Here is a 21,248-nt window from a genome sequence, read left to right as displayed (position 1 = left end):
GTGGTTAAGTCAGTTAGAAGAAAAAGTGTATACTGGAGAAAAAAAGGTTATTTTCTTTTTACCTTTTCTTTCTACAGGTGTTAAAATCTAAAGCACAGATATACACATTCTCTGTGGTCAGTAAAGAGATTGAACTGCCATGCTGTTAGCTCAAAAAGGTACTCTTTATATTGTATTCCAAAAAGCTGCTCACAAACTAAAATATAAAAATGTTAGGTTTTGGCTTGATTGACCAAAAAATAGTTCCAGAACGATAACTCCACTTACATATACAAACTGAAACATTTACATATTGGTGAACTTTATGAAGCTAAATTATTGGGCCAGAATTGAATAATGATCTTTTACTATTTATGTTCCTATATAGAAAAATTAAACAGAATTTTGGTGATATGTTTAAAACATAAAAATAATTTGTGGAAAGTAAACAGGAGTTAAACAGCACAGCCAAGGGTATGCACAGTTTGTAAAGCAAGACAAACTAGTAACACAGGTTTTGATAAACTGAATAGAGCTACCGTTTTCCTTTTTGCATTAAAAAAGATGCTAGAATAGCTTTGGATTTCGGTTTATTATATCATACAAATAATGCTGAAGCTGAATCCAAGTGTAATATAGTAAAAAGTGATACTAAACCAATAAACTAGTGATGCTTAAGGAACGATAGGAAGTATATTTTTTACAGCAAAGCTACATTTAAATCATACGTTCAACAAAACTGGCAGAGTGAAATATATCTATTTGAAGATAGAATAATTAAAGATTATTTGTCTACATGTGTATCCCCTGGAACACGTTAGGTTGGCACCAAAAGTCCAATATTTAAATCATTTTTCAGGGTTTGGAAAAAGTCAAAGACAAAAATTAAGATTTTGTAAACTAAGTGCATGTCTGCTACACGATTCAGCTTAATGTGTTCAAACTATGAAGTCTGTTTGCTCAGAAGTGTTCGCTGCTTGGTGTTTTTGCAGTTCATTTGTTGAAATAAGTCAGATGGAGGCAGTCCTTATCCTAAGCTATGCTAACTGCCTCCTGACTCCAGAACACTAGAAGATAATGTCGCATCAGTCTTGTCATCTCACTGGGAAAGAGAGATTGGAAAGAAAGCAAATAAGAATATTTCCACAAATTGTTTTCAAAGAACACAGAGAGAAGCTAGAGTTGGACTGAAAGTTAGTCATTCACCTTCATTGTAGTAATATTACTACTTACAGTCACTGCAGATGTATTGGTATAGCTTGTAAGATTACAAATAAGATGGAAATGAATCATATTTTTTGTGCTGTTGTTGATTGATGTATATATAAGTTTTCAATTGGTCTTTTTATCCCATAGATTCAATCTTTCAAAATAATACTTCTTCCTGTCTTTCCAGTGTTTTCCTCCCGACTACATGAGTCTGTAGTCGTCAGTAACGCTCACAGCACAGTGCTAACACACAGTATCATACAATACAATGTAACCCTTAGAGGCAAAAGTGAGAAAGGTAGTTGTACAGACTTGTTAGTTTTCATTCAGCACGTTTTCAAGGCTTGCCACCCCAACACTGTATTCCTCACCTATACCAAGAACTCAAAATGATAACATTTGATTGTCAAACAAACACAGACTTTCACCAGGGGAAAAAATGCAGTTTGAATTAGTGCAAAACAATAAATGAAAAACGAAAAGGGATTGCAGAAATGAGTTAGAATACATTCCTTGTCAAATACTAAGCTGCAACCACATGATGTACATTTTATTAACTGGTTCAGACAAATGAAAAAAAAGTGTCAGACTGGTCACATGAATGCTAAGTAAAAACATTAGAATGCATATTTTCTTACTGTTTACAGTGTAGTGTGTGTTGTAGAAGCCCCAGGGAAAGCAAACTGTACGCAACAAGATCCAGGCTTGCAAGCAGCAAATTATTAGCCTCTAGAGCCTTAAAGGAATTCATGATCCTCTTTGTTAAAGGTATTCACTGCAGGTTTTGGAAGTCATGTGTGCAGACACCCAATCATTCTCCATTACAGCTGAATAAAATCTACAGTACATTAGTTAGTTAACAAACAATGTGAGCAAGATTAACTTGCACTTCTTAACTATATATAGGTTGGTAAAAATTCTGCTTTTGAACACTGATAAAAGGGATTTCTTCTGTTATACTTATATAACAGGTCTAAAATACAATAGCCTACTACTGTAGCCCTTAAAAAAAACAAAAAACATTTAATATTCTTTAGGATTTTGCTGAAAAGATACTGATATGTGGGGGCCAAAGAGGCAAACTAGGCTAACTCAGCATGAAGACTGGAAGCAGGAGTGACAGCTATCACAATAGCTAGCGATACTAGCGCCTCTAAAATGCACAGCTTATCTTCCTTGTTGAATCTGTGGTTTAAAAAAGTCTAAATCATTTTTCTTATTAATAATTCAGCAGGGATTCTGGAGAGAGTTTTTGAGTGTCTCCAGCCAGCAAAGAAAAACTAAAGTCACAACAAAGATTTTATCACATTTGTTAGCTAACAAGGGATTTTAGTGACTTTGGGTGTAGGTATATTGCAGCTCCAAACTGTTGTTTTAGAATTATATTTATGTGCGTAAAATCAGCGTGAGAAAATTAATAATGGGAAATTCCTTTGTCACATTTATATAACAGGTCTAAAAACATCATAAAAAACACAATAACAACAGAACACTTACATTAGTGACTTTGGAAAACAGTTGCGTATTAACAACTTAACTGGTTGAGTGCCTCCAGCTGTTGAAGAGTAATAGATAAACTTGGTAACTACAGGTTTTAGTGGCTTTTCAGACATGGTTTAAACAAGAAAGTGCCAGTTTAGGGAACCAGTAGGCAAGTGATACAGGTACAGGAAAAATACACACAAACCCTTTTAGTTGGTGTTCAGAGGGAGGGGTTATAAGTTGTTAATTGCAATTTTGTCTGTTACATTTTTTGACAACTGTAACTGTGTTTTATAAAGCTGTCCAGAACAAAAACAGACAACAAATGCTCCCTTTGTTTGATTCTGTTTTGATCCAGCTACAGAACATTACCAAGGGCCACCACTGTCCCACAGGCCGCACTTTGGCAACCATGAATGTAAACATAAAATTAATTTGCTTAAACATGTTACTACTCTCAATTCTTTATGCTAAGCTAAGCTGGAGCTTTTCTCTAATTCTCTAAGCACTTTTAAGGCCCTACAAAGAATTTTATCAGGTTCATTTGTACAGCAAAAAGAAAATGAAAGCAAAAAAGGCAGAAAATGCAGCTAAATCCTTTGTCATGGTTTCATGACATGACATTTGTTGGGCTGATGGCCCGGATAAGCTGAATTAAAGCCAGTTTAGAGGCCTGCAATAAACATATCAAAGCTCATTAGGTTTTGCTGTGCATATCATCTATGTCTATATCAATGGGGCATATTTAGACCTTAAACTTCCTTTTCTCACATTGCCACTTACTGCTATTGTGAATGTTGTATGTTACACTTAGTCTAATTACAATAATCTATGTTTATGTATACACTTTTACTACAAATAATCTCTACTTTTTTACAAAAAAAAACACATTATTAATCTATTCACAGAATGGTCAAAGGTCAATTTGGCATAAGTGCACACACAGCTTACAGTAGCAGGAGGAGCACATTGATTTAATATGGTGACACTTATTGCAGAGTGCACTGTTCACACTATGAATTAAATAGCTTTCAGTCACCTTTAGCTCTCATCTTTATAGATTTAACTATTATTTACAATGTTACAGCCACTTAAGACTGCAGGCAAAGCATTGCACAAACTTTTGACAAGTAGAAACCCATAATAGTACCATATGAAATGTGGATGATGCCAGACCATAATAGTCCATTTGTACTTTCGTATGCTCAGTAGTCCTTTAGCTCCATTGCTATGAAAAGGAGTACTGGCTACACTTTAAGCAACAACACCTGATCACATTGGCATGCTTTCTTTTTTTTTTCTTGAGCAAGATGAGGCTCAAAACAGCTCGACTCATGCTACATCATATCAAATTAACAATACAATACTTTCCCAACAGGTACACATTGGTATTTACTCTCGCATCCTGATTGAAAATAATCCCAGTGGTCTGAAAAATCAACACAGAAAGGTCACAAAACACAAGGTGAGGAAGTGATGGATGGTGATATCACAGGGTGCTAAGCCTCAGTGATTTGGTTTTGATGATCGGCTGTGAGACAAAGTGAGCTCTTGGTGTGATAGGATAGTGTTGGAACACAAAGACTTCTCAGTCAGCAGTGGCAGCTTTTTTCAGCTGATGGAGGGGCCAACTCTTCATCCTCTGCAGAGTAGAGAACCTTGGCAGTCAGGCCGCTCTTCACGCCATCCCACCCATCACGGGTGACGATCTCCCCCATCTTCATCAGCTCGTAGATGTCCCTGGTCAGCAGCTCAAAGGCCCGGTCCACATTGCTGTTGCACTTGGCTGATGTCTCCACATAGCGAATGCCCAGCTCAGCGGCCAGCTGCTCTGCCTCATCCCTGCTCACCTTCCGGTCCTTGTTGAGATCACTTTTATGGCCGATGAGGATGTAGACCATGTGGTGAGGCAGGATGTGCTCACTCACCTCCTTGTGCCATTCCCTCACATGGTCGAAGGTTTTACGATTGGTGAGATCAAAGACAAGCAGGCCACCTACAGAGTTGCGGTAATATGATGTTGTGATAGACCTGGTGGAAAGACACATTACTGGTGTTAGAAACCAAAGACAAACATCTCTAGACTTATAACTTCTAAATGTCTTGGACAGCTCTATGAACTTGGATGGTTCCTACCAGTTCACTACCCTTATACTGCTGTTTGTAACATCACAATATGAGTTTAATTTTTGTGGTGGAAAATTCATATCACTTGAGGTAAGTCCAAGTCCTCTCTGCCAAAGCAAGTCAAGTCAAACCCTGAGTCAAATCAAGTCTTTGAAGAAAAGGGGTGGCTGTAGCTCAGGAGGTAGAGCAGGTCTTCCAGTCTCCATGTCAAAGTATTGTTGAGCAAGATACTGTACCCAACTTGCCTGATGCGTTTTTCGGTGTGTGAGTGTGTGTAGGTGAATGGGACATGTATAAAAAAGCGCTTTGAGTGCTCAGTTACAATAGAAGAGTAGTCATAGTTCCCATTAATCAGTTTATAGAAAACAAACTTAAATATTATAGCCAAAGTGAAGCTCAAATGTCAAGACAGCGGAAACTAAGATAAGATCAAGTCCCATTTGACACAATCCCAAATCAATTTTCACACTGTTTTCCAAGTCAGTCAAGGAATGTGGTTGCATGCTCTCTTTTAAGTCTTTCAACTGTCTATTTGCAAGCTAACCACTTAAATGACACAAGAATTTCCTTTCAAAGCTGTGTTACTGGTGTTTTACATTAGTAAGACTCATGGAGTTACATCTGTGCTTTAGCTGGCCTTGCCATTCAGATGAAACTACTTATTGAGACAGTGTGCTCAATATGAGGGGAGTTAAATATGTTAAAACTGAAGCATACTTAATAAATTGTGTAAATTGTGTACTTAAGTGAATTGTGTCAGGACCTCATTTATGATGGTAATATATCACTGAATGGCATAATACATAATTTGATAATAAAGTTGGACCTCACCCAACATTTGGTACTTTTTTGTGATCAAAGTCTGTGAAATGTACAGGTCTAATAAATATATTCAAGTCATATTGCTATGGAAGATCTGTCTCTCTTGGCTTCTTAAAACAATTTCTGTAATTTTATGAAGTCAAAACTTGCAATGCGAATGCTTTTTTTTTTTAACGTTTCATACATTAATGTGCTTAATTAAATGGAAACTAAACAATGCCATCAAGTGAAATAAAATACAAAAACACAAAGGATCCTTTGGGTCATAACATCTGGTGCATGATACTATTCTATTTATAAAAATATATGCACATACAGACTCTGATCTCTGCATTTGATGCTTTAAAAACCACAGATTCTACAGGCAGATAGGCAGAAGTGAAAGACAAGTGAAGTGAAGCCTGGAGGAAAACACCCTCAGAGGCTTCAAACGGGAAAGCAGATCTAAGAGCTTCTCCAGACACAGGAGTTCTTTAAAGGAAATGATCCGTGACAGTGGGCATGAAAAGCAGAGCAAGCAACAGGATAGATGAATGAAAACAACAACAAATAGATTTGGATCGGGACTTGTCATCCCCGCGAAGGCCTGGAAATTGTATATGAGGGAATCAAACTGGGGCCTAAATATGAGGAGGCTGCCCATCATCCATGAAAGCATGATGTAAGTCGCCGTGTCCTGTTGTTATACAGGTCAGGACATCGTAATATCTTCTATTGGCCTCCTTTCTCCGCTGTCTAAACTCATTTCATTACATGCTAACGAGACGGGGAAATGGCCCATATTCAATTTAAAGGGACTGAGAATAGTAGCCAAACACGACATTAAACCGAGGGCTCGCAATTATTTATTTAAAAATCTCTTTGAAGGACTATGGTTGTATACATATTTAGCTCAGATAGATTCTATATAAGATACATTTCACCTCACTATACCTGAATCGTTCCTGGCCAGCCGTATCCCAGAGCTGGAGCTTTATTTTCACCCCGGGTTCGATGTCAAGCGAGCGGGCATAAAAATCTACCCCGACCGTCGGGTCCGCCACATCGCTGTAAATTCCATCCGTGAAACGCTTCAACAGCGAGGACTTGCCCACTGTGGAATCCCCGAGTAGAATGATTCGAAACTGATATTGCCACAAAATATCCATGGCATGACTAGAGGGAAGATACCTGCGGAGTGAGTGTGTGTGAAACAAAGCCCTGCGCGCGGCGTGTTTACATGGAGCCCCAGCTGCTGCTACTGCCTTCTGTTCAGGAAGAGACGCGGAGCACAGAGCGGCCGCAGCAGTCATGTGATAGATTTACCTATGCTCTACTAGTCGAATATCACTCCAATAAACCCGCTACAACCTCATCTGGCCTGTGTATGTTGTAAAAGAATCATATAGGGGGTTTAAAAGCAGCAAAAACAGAACAATATATCTATATGAGGTCCGTCTTGGGCATGTTTTGCACAGAGTTTCCTTAACCACCCCCATTTATTTAATATATCGTCCGCTATTGATATCACAAAACCTAAAACACGCAGTGTGTTGCTGTCCGTGGTTCTGAAGTAGCCTATATTCACTTCCGACGATGGTCTGGATTTACAGCATATTTCTCTAATTGCACACAGTTTATTCTGTGCCGTTGTACTCTGTGAAAAATGCGTGGCTAGTTAAGTGTAAAACCCTATTGCCTGAGTCTCAGTAAACTTCAATAAATACAGCAGGCATTGCTTAAAAAAACAGAAGAAGGAGGAGGAGTGTGATACTACATATCCCACTATTCAACCGGTCCGCGTGAGTAACGCGAGCCAATCAGCGCACCGCTGCCGGACATCAGAGTGAGTATATAAGAACAGCGGGCCTTGCCGCTTTCTCTCTTCCTCCTGCAGTCTTCCATGTGAGCTGAAGTCCCCAAGAAAGAGCTATGGTAAGCTTTATGCTGGTGTTGTCGATTACTAAGGTCATGTGTCCAGGTATTTACATTAATTATGCGCAGCTTTTAAATCCAGTCCACCTTGACACAGAACTCATTATTTTTTTTATAACATTAATATAGTGCTTTTAGCGTAAGTGAGTGAACGACCTTACGTTAGCTTGTATCTACAGCCATAATGCTTGACTAGTTAATACTTTGGGGTATGTAGTATAGTCTTGTTTTTATAATCAACACTTCTTGCTGACTTGTCATATAACTGGGAACTCGACAGTAGATATACCTAGGCTTTAGTGACCATGCTAAGGGTTAGCTATAGCTTAGCTTGCTGATAGCTTAGCTTGGACGCTAATGGGTTTGTACCACGTGGCCAGGGGTGGATCTTGAGAAATTTTCTTAGGGTGGCATGGAAATCAGACTAGGTGGTAAAATCAAAGCCATTTATGCTAGCTCATTTTAATAAACATTAGCCTTTAAGGCCTCTGACGTTAATAGCATTGATGTCATTGTAACAAACTTAAACTACCTTTAGAATCAAAATTAGACTAAATGCAGTTTGTTATAAAAGGTGATGGCACAGGCAACTGTTTTCAACATAACTAATCTTTAATCTTTATTTTGTCTCTAGGGTCTATTTGAAATGGCAGTTCAACCTTGCTTCCCAATATGCAGAATGCAGGTGAGTCTTTAAATTAAAACTAGCTGTCCCATCGTGAAAAGGCTCCTATCGAAGCCGTTCATGCTCCCATGTAGCAGTGAACGGTCAAAAGGAAGCCGACATGAAGACTTTCACCGACGGTCGCTGTTCGGTTTTGAAAATGACTGCTACAGCAACATTTAGGGGAAGGACATTGATCAGTGAGTTATCCCAGGATTAAATGCAAACTTTCAAAGAAATGTAAGTGATTTGCCTTGTCTTCCAATAGGTACTGGGTGACACCAAAGGTGCAAGACCAAAACCATCAAATGAGAACACAACATGCAGGTAACTCTTCAAAATAATTCAGACAATCCTGGCTGTGATGACAAACTTGCCCTCACTGATCTAGTCTTGATTGAGACTTATTCTTCCTGAGCCACATTTATTAAAACTTGATGGGATTGACTGACTTTAATCAATGTTTGTTGGGGCAAAACGACTAACCAAATTTTCTTGTTAGGTGAATGGAGATCTGTCATTTGTAAATGAAAACTGCTCATTCAGGTAAGAGTTCACTTTTTTTTTTTTTTAAATATTAAAAGGCCACTTATGTCCCTGTTCCAGCATGCTATCCTAAGGGTCGGTGCTTGTTTGTAGCTCCATGCTCTCCAAGTGCATGCAAGAAAACAGGGTGGTCTTTGACTGCTGTGGCCACTCTGTGCCATCAGCAGCCACTCAGCTGTCCAACAGACATCTGCTAGAAAAATAGACTAAGCTAACATGCAACTTGTGATCTCACTTTTTTTTATTAAATTTTAGGCGTCTATCCGCTTGACCTCTTGGTGTTGCAGAGCTGTAACAAAGTACATTCACATCTGTAATTTACAGGTATGTTGATGCTGAAATTGGTCAGTGGTTATTTTGATCTATGATGACCTTAATACATTGTTGACTTCTGGATGAAGCTTGCGGATATGGGACTGAGATCAGTGCATAATGAGAATGTTTACAAAAAGTTTCTGAATTTGGCTAACCTGAGGTGTTTATTTTTCAGGTATGGTGCTACGTTGGGAGTGACGTGATATTTCCATGAGAGAATTGCTGCCAACTTTCCGGCTAGGCACAAACACTACTGAAGAAAACCAACTTGGATCGGAGCTTTCTTGCAGCTGTGAAATGCATGAATGAGTTGACCTGGCTCTTTAACCTCCTAAGACCTGAACTCTTCCATGGCATGCGTGTTTTTTTTTTTTTTTTTTTTTTTTTTTTTTTTTTTTTAAATGGTCTAAATAAGCCAAAAATGTGAAATCCACATATGTGGACGCCAGGTCCTAAGAGGTTAAGGGCTGAACCTAAGAAAATGAACCCTGTGTGTGACAATTGCAGATTGTAATAAAACTGACTTGACTACCTCTGGAAACTTGTCTGTAACATGATCAAAAGAATGGAGACATTGAACTATGCTACAAACCGTTTGTAGCACATTTATTTACATTAAGGCCACAACAGTACTGTGGTGGTAGAGTGGCATCAGAAACAAAAGTAACAGTTTCTTTACAACAGTATGCCACAGGTGACAAACCCTGTGAAAGTCAATGAAGCAGGAGTAGAAAGCTAATCACAAACCATGTTGTATGCCTGCAGTAGGTGACCTAATTGGAGACCTCTCGACTTTGAGTTGTACAAAAAGCAAAATAGGTAGACTAAAGTCACAATTATTGCTTACTTGTTGCAATAAATGTGACGACGTTAAGCTAAACTTCAGCTATGATCCATTAAAGTAAATTAAACTTACAAGATAATCTGGAAACCCATAACTCCCATGTTAAACCAGTTTCTAAAGTGCTGTTGTAGAAAATGAGTGACAACTGAAGTTAACCACTCCAATTCATAGTTCTGTAACATTTATAGGAAGAGCAAAAATGAATAGTAACAGTTTAAATTTTATTTAAACACTATGGTTTTCAGTGGTGTTTGTTTCATGAGCGTAGTTTAGAGCTGAAAGTCCCATAACTTAATCTGCAGCTGCCTGTAGTCACTTCTGTACTCTAGGAAATGCCAGCCCTATCTGTGAACAGTACAGTTTTCCAACACTTGAGACAACTGATGGTAGGACACTTAATTAAGATATCTTCCACAGATGGGTCATTCATTGGAGAGTGAAGGAAGTTTCAGTTCTGATATCTCTGAGTCTGGTGTGCTGCTGCCGCTCCGATCGCTGTATGTGTCCCTGTGTGGCACAGAAGCAGTCTCAATTAGTATGCATACCTTTAGAAAATGAGTAAACTGAGACATACACTCTATTTACCGTGGAGATAGACGGCAGCCTTTCTGTAAGTAGCTCTGCAGCTTCCCCGCAGCAGCAAGCAACAAACCAAGGTAGGGGGGTGATGGCTTGATGGGACGTGAAGTGAACTCGGGATGGTACTGCACACCAATAAAATATGGGTGATCTGGAAGTGGAGAAAACAATTTTAAACAGTCTGTTGAAGGTTTCACAGAAAAGGTTGATATATTAAAACTGAAAATAATTCTGTTTGCTTTTCTGTACCATCAAGCTCAATGACCTCCATCCTCTCTCCTTCCACATCCTGACCTACGAACCGGAAGCCCTTCTCATCAAAGTGGCTCTTAAGCTCAGGGTTGACCTGTTCACAAAAACAAGGTATACATTTGGATCACAGGTTGAGCAGGTGACCAAGATTAAATGCGGCGCTTTGGGTTCAACCCCGGATTGGCCCTTTGCTTATACGTCTGTCCCCCACTAACTCTCTATCCAATTTCCTGTTTCTGCACTGAACACTTAATGATGATGAAATATTAGTTCAGCATTACCTCAAATCGATGTCTGTGCCTTTCATCCACATACTCTGCATCTCCATAGAGCTTTCCTGGAATACAGAAGCGCTGTAAGCACAGAGCAACAGTTCATCACCGGCTGGTCCAGGTTGAACTAAAAGCTTTTCTTACGCAGTGTGCTGTTGGTGGTTTGGAAAATGGTCCGTCTTTTCCCAAGCCTCATGGTGCCACCCATCTGTCCGGGGTTGTGTTCTGGCATATCAATCACCTGCAAAGATTAAAATGAAAGGATGGATTTTAATATACAGTTACAGTGCATGCAGGAGTCAGGTTGTTTGTGCAATGCATAAAACTTACCACAGGATGCTTTGTTTCCGGGTCAAATTCAGTCGAGTTGGCATCTAAGTATGAAACGGAACAATATGCCATTAGTTATTTTAATCAACAGTCAGCCACCAGTGCCCACCTTTTATGAGTAGGAGATGCATTTCAAGCTGAAAACTGACTATGCTTTGAAGAAAGCTCCCATTCCCACACCTCTCTCAAATAACTATGCTGTAACAAACACGTTTTGACAGACTATCTTCTGTATTTTCAAGGTTCAATGTTAGCATTACGGCTGCTGCAAAGTTGACAAGAAGGCGGACACTGGCTGGAACCAGTGTTTATGGCGTGAGTTTATTAATTTATTGAAGTTAGCAGTAACGTTTTTGAAGATCAGAAGGCTAGGTTTAAGTATTATAGGAACCGCCTTTACAAAACTAAATGTACAAGAACTGGACTGATGCACAGCGGGAACAGACATCTGAACCTTTGCTGGTTAAGCTGCTAAAGAAACAAGTACTTGTTTTTCCCCCCCCCCCAAATACATTTCCAGGCACAACTGGCACAAAAAATTTGCCCAATTCCAGGCGAACCTTAACAATTGAGATCGAGGGTATTGCAGGAAAATCGGGACTTTTGACTGAAAAACGAAGTAGGCAATGTGGTTCTTTTTTATTCCTCCACACACAAGGACACACAATCAGATTATAATGGTCCTCTTTGGATCTACCTATACGTACCCACAAACAATCTCAATGATGAAACTTAGCATAGATATAGATCCTATGTTCATTACCTATCCATCCAAAATTATTGTATACATGGAACAATATACACTTTTCATCTATGAAATTTCAATCATTTATTAATTACCTACATCACTCAGCATTCACATTAAAAGGTAATGCTGCTTTGTTTCTTCTTCTTTACTGTGAAGATAATATCAAAAACATTACCTGTCCAGCCGAGCACGTTCCTGGCAAACTCGCATACAGCCAGCTGCATTCCAAGACACACACCTGCAGAAATATGAACACCAGTCAAGTAGTGTTTCTGATGCTGCTACTTACTGACATTAAATATGGAGTAAGATAATAAAACATGTAATGTGATCCACAGAAACTCTTGTACCGAGGAAGGGTTTTTTCTGTTTCCTGGCCCAGTTGATGGCATGAATCTTTCCTTCAGTTCCCCTCACACCAAAACCTCCAGGAACCAGGATGCCACTGAGGACAGTGGAAACATTGTCATGTTGATAAAAGTTCCATTTTAATATTCAGGCTAGATTATCTAGTGAGACAGGACATTGTGCTCCTACAGGGCACTCACTCAGAGCTGCAGAGTTTTTGCCACGCCTCGTGGTATTTCACTGGGTCCTCCTGCAGAGTGCTTGGCTCCAAATTAGCAGAGTCTATATACTGAGAAGAAGAGATGTTCACAGCTTACATGATTGGTCTAAAGGCACAAGTCAAGTTGTTTAAAACAACCCCCCCCCCCCCCCTCCCAAAAACAAACAAACAACCAAACAAAAACCCCAAACTAAAATCAACTATTTAATCACTAATCATAACTATCAACACTTTCCCCTACTCTAGAGCCGTAATACCTTTAAACTTCAGGGTACTGCAAAGACTGTCATAGCCATGGAATACAATGAGGAAGGACTAAATCTAGGAGGAGCTGGCTTCACTTTGAACCATGTCTAGATCATTTGAGACTAAAGACTATGATTCTGTGTACATACCTTAACCTCCAACTTGTGGCTGATGGCGAGTGCAGAGTGTTCGAGAGCCTTTATAACAGAAGCATAGGAGTCTGAGAACTTTGTGTACTTCCCCACCAGTGCGATAGAGCAGTGCTCTAGCAGTCTGTCTGACCTGTGAGGAAAAATATGGGCATCCATTTATTTCTCGGTCTTCTCTGGAGGACAATGACTTCTCATGGGAAAGGTTCAACCCACAAAGGTGCTCACTCACCTGTCAGACATCTCCTTCCATTTAGTCAGCATCTTCCTTGGTCTGGTCTCTATTGGCATATTCAGTCTCCTGCTCAAGTAGCTCACCACACCCTGATCTTCCAGCAGTAATGGCACTCTGTAGATAGATGACACATCGTGCACACAGATGACCTGGAAGAAGACAGGTAATCCATTTTAGATGTTTATGGAGAGAGCTTTATGGCTTAATCGAGCCTGACAGGTGCTTCACCTACCTGCTGAGGCTCCACGTGGCAGAACATTGAGATCTTTTCCTTGACAGAGTTCTCCAGCGCAGTTGTACAGCGGCACATGATCTGCCAGTGAAAAACAAACAATCAGAAAAACCTTTAAAGATCCAATTCCGAGTTTGTCCAAATTTGAACTTCGCCACATGTAGCACACATGAGGCTGGGTTCAAGTAAGAAAATATGTGTCCTCTTGCATGACTTCTCTTTTTAAATTTATAGAAATCTGTGTGAGCACCTTTCTTAATCTTACAGTCCTGATTATGTGCAAGCTGGCAATGGCCTCCATCTCCATTCTGACTAAATTTCTCTTTTTTGTACTGTGACTTGTAGGCAAAGAGGCTTTAATTTTTCCTTGATTTAATGTTTCAGCAGGATCATGTCCATTCTGTTTCAGAAAAGCTTCCCAGGAAGTTAAAACCATCATATCATCAATGCAGAGTACCAGCATGAACGCATCACCCCACTATACCAGTGATCTAATAGTCTTGCTTTATCCTTTAACGGGGTCATGTTTTAGTGCAAATACATCATGTACAAACACAAAACTGCTTGCAATATTATCAGAATGCTAGCACTCCAATTACTAATCACAGTTAAGGGTCCGTGGTTGGTTGATGGTGACTGTACAAAGAGTTTGCACAATTTTTCCATACAGCGGTAATAAATGGTTAATCCATTTTTCATTTGAAGAAGCAGATTGGAGCAGCATTTAAAGTTCAGGCACCTGAAGTGTGTCAAATATGCAAAAAACAAAACAAAAAACCCCAGATAATCAGGAAAGAGGGCAAATACTTTCATGGCACTCCAATCCCTGGTTGCCTATAGTGAAATTATGAATTAGGAGTCAAAGAATCTTTTGCACATAAAACATCTGGGTTTCAACATGTAAAATATGCCACTCAAAAATCCATTTTAATTCAGAAATGTAATTTAAATGCAAATGAGGCATCAAACATGTTTATGTAATAGCAACTCACTCACCAGATCAGGAGACAAGCCTAGGCCTCTCAGCTCTCTCACACTGTTCTGTGTCGGTTTGGTCTTTTGCTCTCCTGTTGCGCTGGGCTGGACACAACCATGCAAACAACAAACCGGTACATAATGAGACAGTCTACAACAATCACCCTCTAAAAGCTAGTTTCATTTCTTAGAAGTATCTAAGCAACACCTCATTAAAGCAGAACAAAAATCTGGGCACAACTTTCAGTATTTTTCTTACTAAATACTCACCTTTTTTGAACAGGGCTGAATAAGAGTGCATATTTGCATTAAAGCCACATTCAGGTATGCAGCAGTTTCACATGTTCGTTAAATGTAAGGTGAGATATAAAAGTATGGCTGTCTTACCTGTGGTATCAAACTGACATGAATGTTACAGAAATTCTCCCTCTTCACTTTAAACTGGAACTGCCTGAAGGCCTCGATGAATGGCATGCTCTCTATGTCTCCGACAGTCCCTCCCAGCTACAAACACACAAACACTGGCAGTGACCATCAAGGCGGGGGGGGGTTACACAAAATAATAGAGCTAGACCCTAATGACATTTAATCAAAATACAGGGAATCTCTGGTGATCAATGACAGTTATTCAGCCCTTAACAGCCTATTGATATTACGCTTTATGGCATACCACACTCCTGAAAATGTACCAAGTGAGACACTATAACAGAGCAGGTTATCCTACCACACTCATGAGTTTTCCCTCCTGCAGACCGATGGTGTGGACTATAATTGGCTTTCAATACTGAATAGTAAGGGTGTTTTTTTTTATGCTCACAGTGTGATCCCTGACGCATATGTCGTGCACCTCTCGATTTTTGAAACCTGGCACATTTGGCTGGAGCTGTCGTAGCTGGGCTGAAGACACGAATGTATTATCATGCCAGTTTTTACTGCCATTTTAATTACATTCCAGCACAGAAGCTCAGAGATATACAGAGGGAGATTGCGTAACTATTTGAAACCCCCCCCAACCACCTGAGCAAGTTGTATTCCCACAATCCATCCCTCTGTATAGCCAAACAGTTATGTAAACAAACACCAAGCAACATAAAGTCTGATTGATGCGTCACGGCTACTATTTTCTCTTCTTGGACGTTCTGTAGCAGACGAGGTCTTCCCAGCTGTTAACCCTAAAATACACTGGATGTTGTTGTGGTGGTTTTATACTCAGAAGTAGGGCTGAGCTATATCATACCGTTCACGGTAATACCGGTGTAATTTTGGGCAATGATAGGAAAATGAAATATCGCGATAGAATATGGGTAAAATGCGCATGCGCAGTGCCTTTGTTTACATACGCACGCAGAATGAGAAGAGTGAAAGCGGATCGTTGAATGAAACGGATGAACCAGAATTGGTTTGTAAAAATGCTGCAGCTTCAGTGGTGTGGAACTGGTTTAGCTTTCACGTGCAAACGTGAAAGACCAACACCACTTTGTATTGGTCTTTCACGTGGAATTCCAATAAAATTGATTCATGTTTATGGCTGTAATGTGACAAAATGTGGGAAAGTTCAAGGGGGCCGAATACTTTTGCAAGCCACTGTATTTCACGGGTTATCCTACCTGGCTAGCTAGCATTACCCACCACGCCATTCTAACGTGTAATTATGCAAATGTAATAATACATGTTATTGAAAAGAAACCTGTTTTTAGGATTAAGAAATCAAATCAGCATAGAAAAAAAATGCTTTTTTCATATAATCATACTTCATTCGAGCAGCCAGCCTACCTCAATTACACACACTTGAGGTTCTATATCGTCATCATCAACTGGCACTTGTGCCTGTTTCATAACCCATTCCTGGATTGCATCTGTGATGTGTGGCACCACTGGAAAAGAGCAAAGCATAAAATGCGTGTTCGGTTAATGACTCATCTTTGACATTACCATCCTTCTCTAAATGACCTGACCGTTGCATACCCTGCACAGTCTTGCCCAAGTAGTCTCCCCTCCTCTCCTTGTTGATGACTGACTGGTAGATCTTGCCCGTGGTTAGGTTGTTGTCTCTTGTCAGCCGGATGTCGAGGAAGCGTTCATAATTCCCCAGATCCAAATCAACCTCGCCCCCATCATCCAGCACAAATACTTCACCTGCACAGAGTGAGGGGTAAACAATTAGATGACAAGCCTGCACGTGTTCATTTATACTGAATATCTCTGCTGACATACCGTGCTCATAGGGCGAAAAAGTGCCTGCATCTATGTTGATGTAAGGGTCAATCTTAATTGCAGTCACATGCAGGCCACATGACTTGAGGATCGTGCCCACACTGCTTGCAATGATGCCTTTGCCGATACCTGAGATGACTCCTCCAGTTACTAGGATGTACTTCATCATTGTTGCTCTGATACCTGGAGGTAAATGAGTGATTAGAAAGCAACAGAAACCACTAATAACTAGTCAGACATTTAAAATAGTCATTTTCAGAAGCTTACCTGCAGTAACTTATTGGCCCACATTAAATGTGAATTAATAATTCTTTGTTTGTGATAACATATTTGTTCAGTTGTAGTTGCTGTTCACTTTTCTCCAGGCACTTTGGTCTTATTGATGCATTCACTGACCATTGTTCCTCTTAAGACCTTATCAAAGTAAAGGTTCCTAGATAGGCTATTATCATATCATGCGATAAGATGAAATACCAGAATTGCCAGACAAAAACAAAGATAAGATACGATTATAACAATGTATGGGATGGAGCTGGACTCCCTCAAGGTGGTGTCGGAGAGGCGGATGCTGTCCAAGATAAAGACAATGTTGGATAACACCTCCCACCCACTCCATGACATGTTGGTCAGTCACAGGAGCTCGTTCAGTGAGAGACTGAGATTACCGAAAAGCACCACTGAACGACACAGGAAATCATTCCTGCCTGTGGCCATCTCCCTGTACAACGCATCCACTTAACACACTGTTTGCTGCTACAGCTACACATGTTTCTTTTCCAACTATTTATTTATAAGTGACTTATGTATGTATGTATGTATATATATGTATATATTGTACTATTCTTAGTTAGCGTATTGTCTGTCTTGTCTTAATGTTGGTTTAAAATGGAGCACTGTAACAAAAAATAATTTCCCCCAGGGATCAATAAAGTATTCTGATTCTGATGTAGCGTATTAGCATATATTGGCTTCAACCTCTAGTTGCGGTTAGCCATTACTTTTGAGCATGAGTGACTACAATCTTGTTTCCCTTAAACAGTTATCATGTGACCAAGCCAAATTCTCCTTTGTTCAGTCTATGACCAAAAACAAAAAAATCACTGAGTGTCTTCACTTGTGTGCGTGCGTCTGTGTGGCTTCTTTGTAGAATAACTTTAGCATATCAAATAAAGTGAAGCAAATTGCTACCTTCCTCCTAGGGCTGTGTTGTATCATATTGTACAAATTTTTATGCTATATAACAATGTTGTATTGAAAAATTATTGGTATAGCAAAATCATCAATCACACATAAAGTGCAACCAGGCAGCAAAGTCTGGGATGCTAGTAGCTGGTGTATTATAATTGTAACCCCATTGTAAACAAATGACTCCACTGGGAGTCGCTGAAGCACTTGTTACATTACATACCACATGCAGAGCAAAATGGATGAAAATAACTGATGTCACTTCCATATTGCAAGTTAATGGCAAAATCCTTTTTGTTTTCTTCCTCAACTTGAGTCTTAATACAGTGGGATATATGACAGTGAATAATCTAATGGTACCATTTTAATGTTTTTGATATATAAGACCAGTTGTGTGTCTGTGTTCTAATAATTTAGTGGAAAAAAAAGGTTTTGTCTTTTTAGGTAAACTTTAACCATGTGGGACATGTGGCTGGTCAAAACAAGATACATTGCTAAAAATAAGAACTATTTTAAAACATTTTCTTCATTTTCATACCAAACTCAACTTGATTGTGTATTAAAATAATACTGGAATGAAGGAAAGGCCAACTTGCTAAAGAATGAAGTAGTTAAAAGCTTTGGAATTTGGTGAACCTCGAGTTAGAAAGTTTTGCGGCCATTATCATACATTGTCATACTGCCTATTGAGCTGCGTTACATTGCAATATACGTATGATGTGCAAATGTTTAACAGGAAAGCTAAATATGAACAAATCAGTATTCAGCAAAGAAAAACTCAGTAAAGTTAACAGACCAGACCACGTATGTCCTCCTCCTTGTACAAAAAAATGGACCCCACACTAACACACTTTTGTTGTTTTCAGGTAAATAGAACTTAAGTAAAAATAAAAGTAACGTTACATAGGCTCGAAGGTCGACAACTAAATGTGTTTCAAAGTATGTCTAAAAACATACTGTGTCGTATTACAACCCTGAAAAACTTCGGGTTTTTTTATACATGAAGCATGGCTCTTAGGGAGCACGAGCAGACCGCGCGGCACAGTTGCAAATTGAAGAAAACCAGCCGGTACAACTAGCTTTTAGCTAATGGTCAACATCGTTACGGGAGTTATTTTCAGCTACAGCAGACCAAGGCGGTCGTTAGTATCTAACATAGACAAAGGAGATGCTTAAGATTTGCTAAACAAGGTACCAATTTCGTTAGTTTCTTTAACTACAAAGGGTGGCTAATGTTCCATTTCTATCAAGCCTGCCAAATTGTTACGATACCCAACAAGGCTTTCAAAATAAAAGCGAAGTTGGGTATTTAAAAACGCGCACATAACAATTTATATTCTCAAATTTCTAAACGTTGCCATCCAAGTCTAAACTAAGCCCTATGTTTCTTGTTACGAGAATGTGAGTCGTAATATAACCAATCATTTCTACAATAATATTAAGAAGAAATTCCGAGTAGAATTTTATTTTGTTTTATTCTTACCGGAAGCGAGACGTATTCGTTTACCTTGACATAATTTTCTACCTAGCCAACCACAACCTCTGTATCTCTATCAGATTTCAACTCACCGAAATATTCCGCAACCAAAGACTCCTCTGTAAAAGGATCGTCAGCGACGCAAACAGTTAGCAGGACCTTTCGAAATTTCGAATTTTGGTACTGTGATTCCCTAAAATCCTATCTATCCACAAACTAGCCCCACACGTGTATGAAGCACGACTGAGGGCTGTTCTACGTCATTCAACACACTTACGACAACGATATGTTACCTTCAGGTACGCCTCGGAAACTACTGCGGCCTTCGGGGGAGTTTTTGGTTTCCACGAGGTTGACCAAATAAAAGCCTGTATGCATCCCTGTATGCAGTTCAGCACAGAGGAATCTGACTAGCTGACAAAAGACAAACACCTATTATCATAGAAAAATGCTGATACTTAAATAAAAAAGAAAAATAAACAGAAAACCTACCTGATGCAAATTAATTAATAAAATGGGGACTTTATTTCTGAGAGGCCAGACAGAATAATTGTTAATCACATTGTCTATAGAACCACTTTTTTGTCGTTTTTTTTTGTGCGATTAAAAAAATGTATTTATGTTTATTAAGTCCAATTCCTCAGATTTACAATGACCTTTTTGTTCTTTGTTGTTGTTTTATATCATTGGCCCTTGAAGGCAACACCGTTTGTATTTTTAGATCAGCAGGGGGAGCTCATGTTTCATGGTTAATGGGCGGAGAGGGAAAAGATGGCACCCCCACCCCCCTCACACACACCAGGCATCTATCTGCCTTATATCATCTTGCTTGGAGTCCCCTTGCATTGTGCATATTTTAAGTAGCTGAGAATCTCAATGTCTTGCACAATTTATGTGAAAACAAATTTGTTCACACCGCATTCATTCTTTTAAGTGCACACTACACCAGAATAAGTACAGCACAATCATTGTTCAATAATAGAATAAGCTATGGTGTCCTGACAATAGACGTAACAGTGTATCAGTGTGAATCCAGTGATAATGGATGTTTCACAGAAGCAACAAAGCAAAGCTCAATTGGTCCTGGAGCAGAAACACATAAATGGCTCGAGGCAGAGTTGAGGTTACAGCACACCAGCTCCCCCTTCTCCCACTGACACAGAATGAGACTTTATACAATAAATGGCCAGAGTGCAAAGTGGTTAGTTACAGTGTGCTGCAGAAAGGTCAACGATCTTGTGGTGTAAATCGTGGTGTATAATCTTCATTGTGCTCAATGAGATATGAAGTCTCAATTTTGCCACACTGTGACTCACTCAGGTTGAACAACAAGATGTCCACAGCTTGTTTGGATCATCCACAACTAGGTTCATTGGGTGCACTGTGTGGGTGAGTGCTGCAAATTAAAATAACAAAAATGAGGGACTTAGTGACTGATGGCTGACTCACAGACAGATAGCTCCAGAGCTGACTGATGCTTCTGTGTAACACCCAAATCATACTTGTGAGCCTTAGCAGCCAGCTTAGTCTCTGGAACACAGGAGGGGGGCTTAATGAGAGTTTTAATTCATTTTTGACCAGCGCTGTGATTGAATTAAACTCCCACAGAAGGGCTGGATCCTCTCCTCACCACAAGCCATTTCCTCCTATTAGAGATGTAACAGAAGCAGCAGGCAGGGAGGCAGGTCAGTCTGATATGACTGTATTTTTTGGGGGGTAGTGTTTTATGGAAACATATAACAGGGCTTACGTGTCTGCTGCTAGCTTCACCTTGTGGTCTGCTAATGTGTTGATGCAGCTGCATGGTGTTCTGTTGTACATTTTTAAGGAACCTTTTCATTATGCGGGAAAAGAAATGACCAATGTTTTCATCACAAATATTAT

General features: G+C 39.5%; 2 protein-coding genes, 1 long non-coding RNA gene and 3 other non-coding genes across 7 annotated transcripts; 4 read left to right on the top strand and 2 right to left on the bottom strand.

The window, feature by feature from the left end:
• Positions 1 to 4,013: 4,013 nt before the first annotated feature.
• On the bottom strand, positions 4,014 to 6,850 carry rab42a (RAB42, member RAS oncogene family a). Its single transcript, XM_085346030.1, has 2 exons — positions 6,553 to 6,850; positions 4,014 to 4,701 (listed from the first exon to the last, which is right to left on the bottom strand). Exons 1-2 carry the CDS (start codon positions 6,765 to 6,767, stop codon positions 4,263 to 4,265), a joined length of 654 nt encoding a protein of 217 aa, XP_085202156.1. The 5' UTR covers positions 6,768 to 6,850; the 3' UTR covers positions 4,014 to 4,262.
• Positions 6,851 to 7,486: 636 nt separating this feature from the next.
• LOC146610066 (uncharacterized) lies at positions 7,487 to 9,423 on the top strand. The gene is made up of 6 exons (XR_014905068.1): positions 7,487 to 7,533; positions 8,168 to 8,218; positions 8,466 to 8,524; positions 8,700 to 8,743; positions 8,999 to 9,067; positions 9,234 to 9,423. It is a non-coding gene; the product is annotated as an uncharacterized LOC146610066 (long non-coding RNA).
• Positions 8,256 to 8,393, top strand: LOC146610069 (small nucleolar RNA SNORA16B/SNORA16A family). Its single transcript, XR_014905095.1, has one exon. It is a non-coding gene; the product is annotated as a small nucleolar RNA SNORA16B/SNORA16A family (small nucleolar RNA).
• LOC146610068 (small nucleolar RNA SNORA44) lies at positions 8,801 to 8,931 on the top strand. Its single transcript, XR_014905099.1, has one exon. It is a non-coding gene; the product is annotated as a small nucleolar RNA SNORA44 (small nucleolar RNA).
• Positions 9,100 to 9,171, top strand: LOC146610067 (small nucleolar RNA SNORD99). The gene has a single exon (XR_014905100.1). It is a non-coding gene; the product is annotated as a small nucleolar RNA SNORD99 (small nucleolar RNA).
• Positions 9,424 to 9,479: 56 nt separating the features above from the next.
• Positions 9,480 to 19,617, bottom strand: ctps1a (CTP synthase 1a). Of its 2 annotated transcripts, none has more exons than XM_085345773.1 (18): positions 19,457 to 19,617; positions 16,703 to 16,885; positions 16,454 to 16,624; positions 16,262 to 16,362; positions 14,876 to 14,992; positions 14,510 to 14,593; positions 13,514 to 13,594; positions 13,279 to 13,430; positions 13,047 to 13,179; positions 12,632 to 12,720; positions 12,434 to 12,528; positions 12,259 to 12,321; positions 11,336 to 11,379; positions 11,150 to 11,246; positions 11,015 to 11,070; positions 10,731 to 10,827; positions 10,488 to 10,632; positions 9,480 to 10,409 (listed from the first exon to the last, which is right to left on the bottom strand). In XM_085345773.1, exons 2-18 carry the CDS (start codon positions 16,869 to 16,871, stop codon positions 10,325 to 10,327), a joined length of 1,779 nt encoding a protein of 592 aa, XP_085201899.1. In that variant the 5' UTR covers positions 16,872 to 16,885; positions 19,457 to 19,617; the 3' UTR covers positions 9,480 to 10,324. The 2 variants fall into 2 exon arrangements, with proteins under 2 accessions (XP_085201899.1, XP_085201900.1); XM_085345774.1 differs by lacking the exon at positions 19,457 to 19,617 and adding an exon at positions 16,970 to 17,030.
• Positions 19,618 to 21,248: the final 1,631 nt, after the last annotated feature.

The sequence above is a fragment of the Diplotaxodon limnothrissa genome, linkage group LG22 (genome assembly GCF_057381915.1).
Source record: "Diplotaxodon limnothrissa isolate DT_005_m linkage group LG22, D_limnothrissa_male_GT1.1, whole genome shotgun sequence".
NCBI classification, from domain to species: Eukaryota; Metazoa; Chordata; class Actinopteri; order Cichliformes; family Cichlidae; genus Diplotaxodon; species Diplotaxodon limnothrissa.
Note: the sequence above shows the minus strand (reverse complement) of the source record. Positions and strands in the feature narration are given on the sequence as shown.

Excerpts from the sequence above, each read along its gene's own strand:
- rab42a (XM_085346030.1), bottom strand. The coding sequence starts at position 6,767 with ATGGATATTTTGTGGCAATATCAGTTTCGAATCATTCTACTCGGGGAT. Across the intron at positions 4,702-6,552 it reads GCTGGCCAGGAACGATTCAG|GTCTATCACAACATCATATT; the intron begins GTATAGTGAGGT and ends TCTTTCCACCAG.
- ctps1a (XM_085345773.1), bottom strand. The coding sequence starts at position 16,871 with ATGATGAAGTACATCCTAGTAACTGGAGGAGTCATCTCAGGTATCGGC. Across the intron at positions 14,594-14,875 it reads ATGTCAGTTTGATACCACAG|CCCAGCGCAACAGGAGAGCA; the intron begins GTAAGACAGCCA and ends GGTTGTGTCCAG. Across the intron at positions 11,380-12,258 it reads GAACGTGCTCGGCTGGACAG|ATGCCAACTCGACTGAATTT; the intron begins GTAATGTTTTTG and ends TTTCATACTTAG.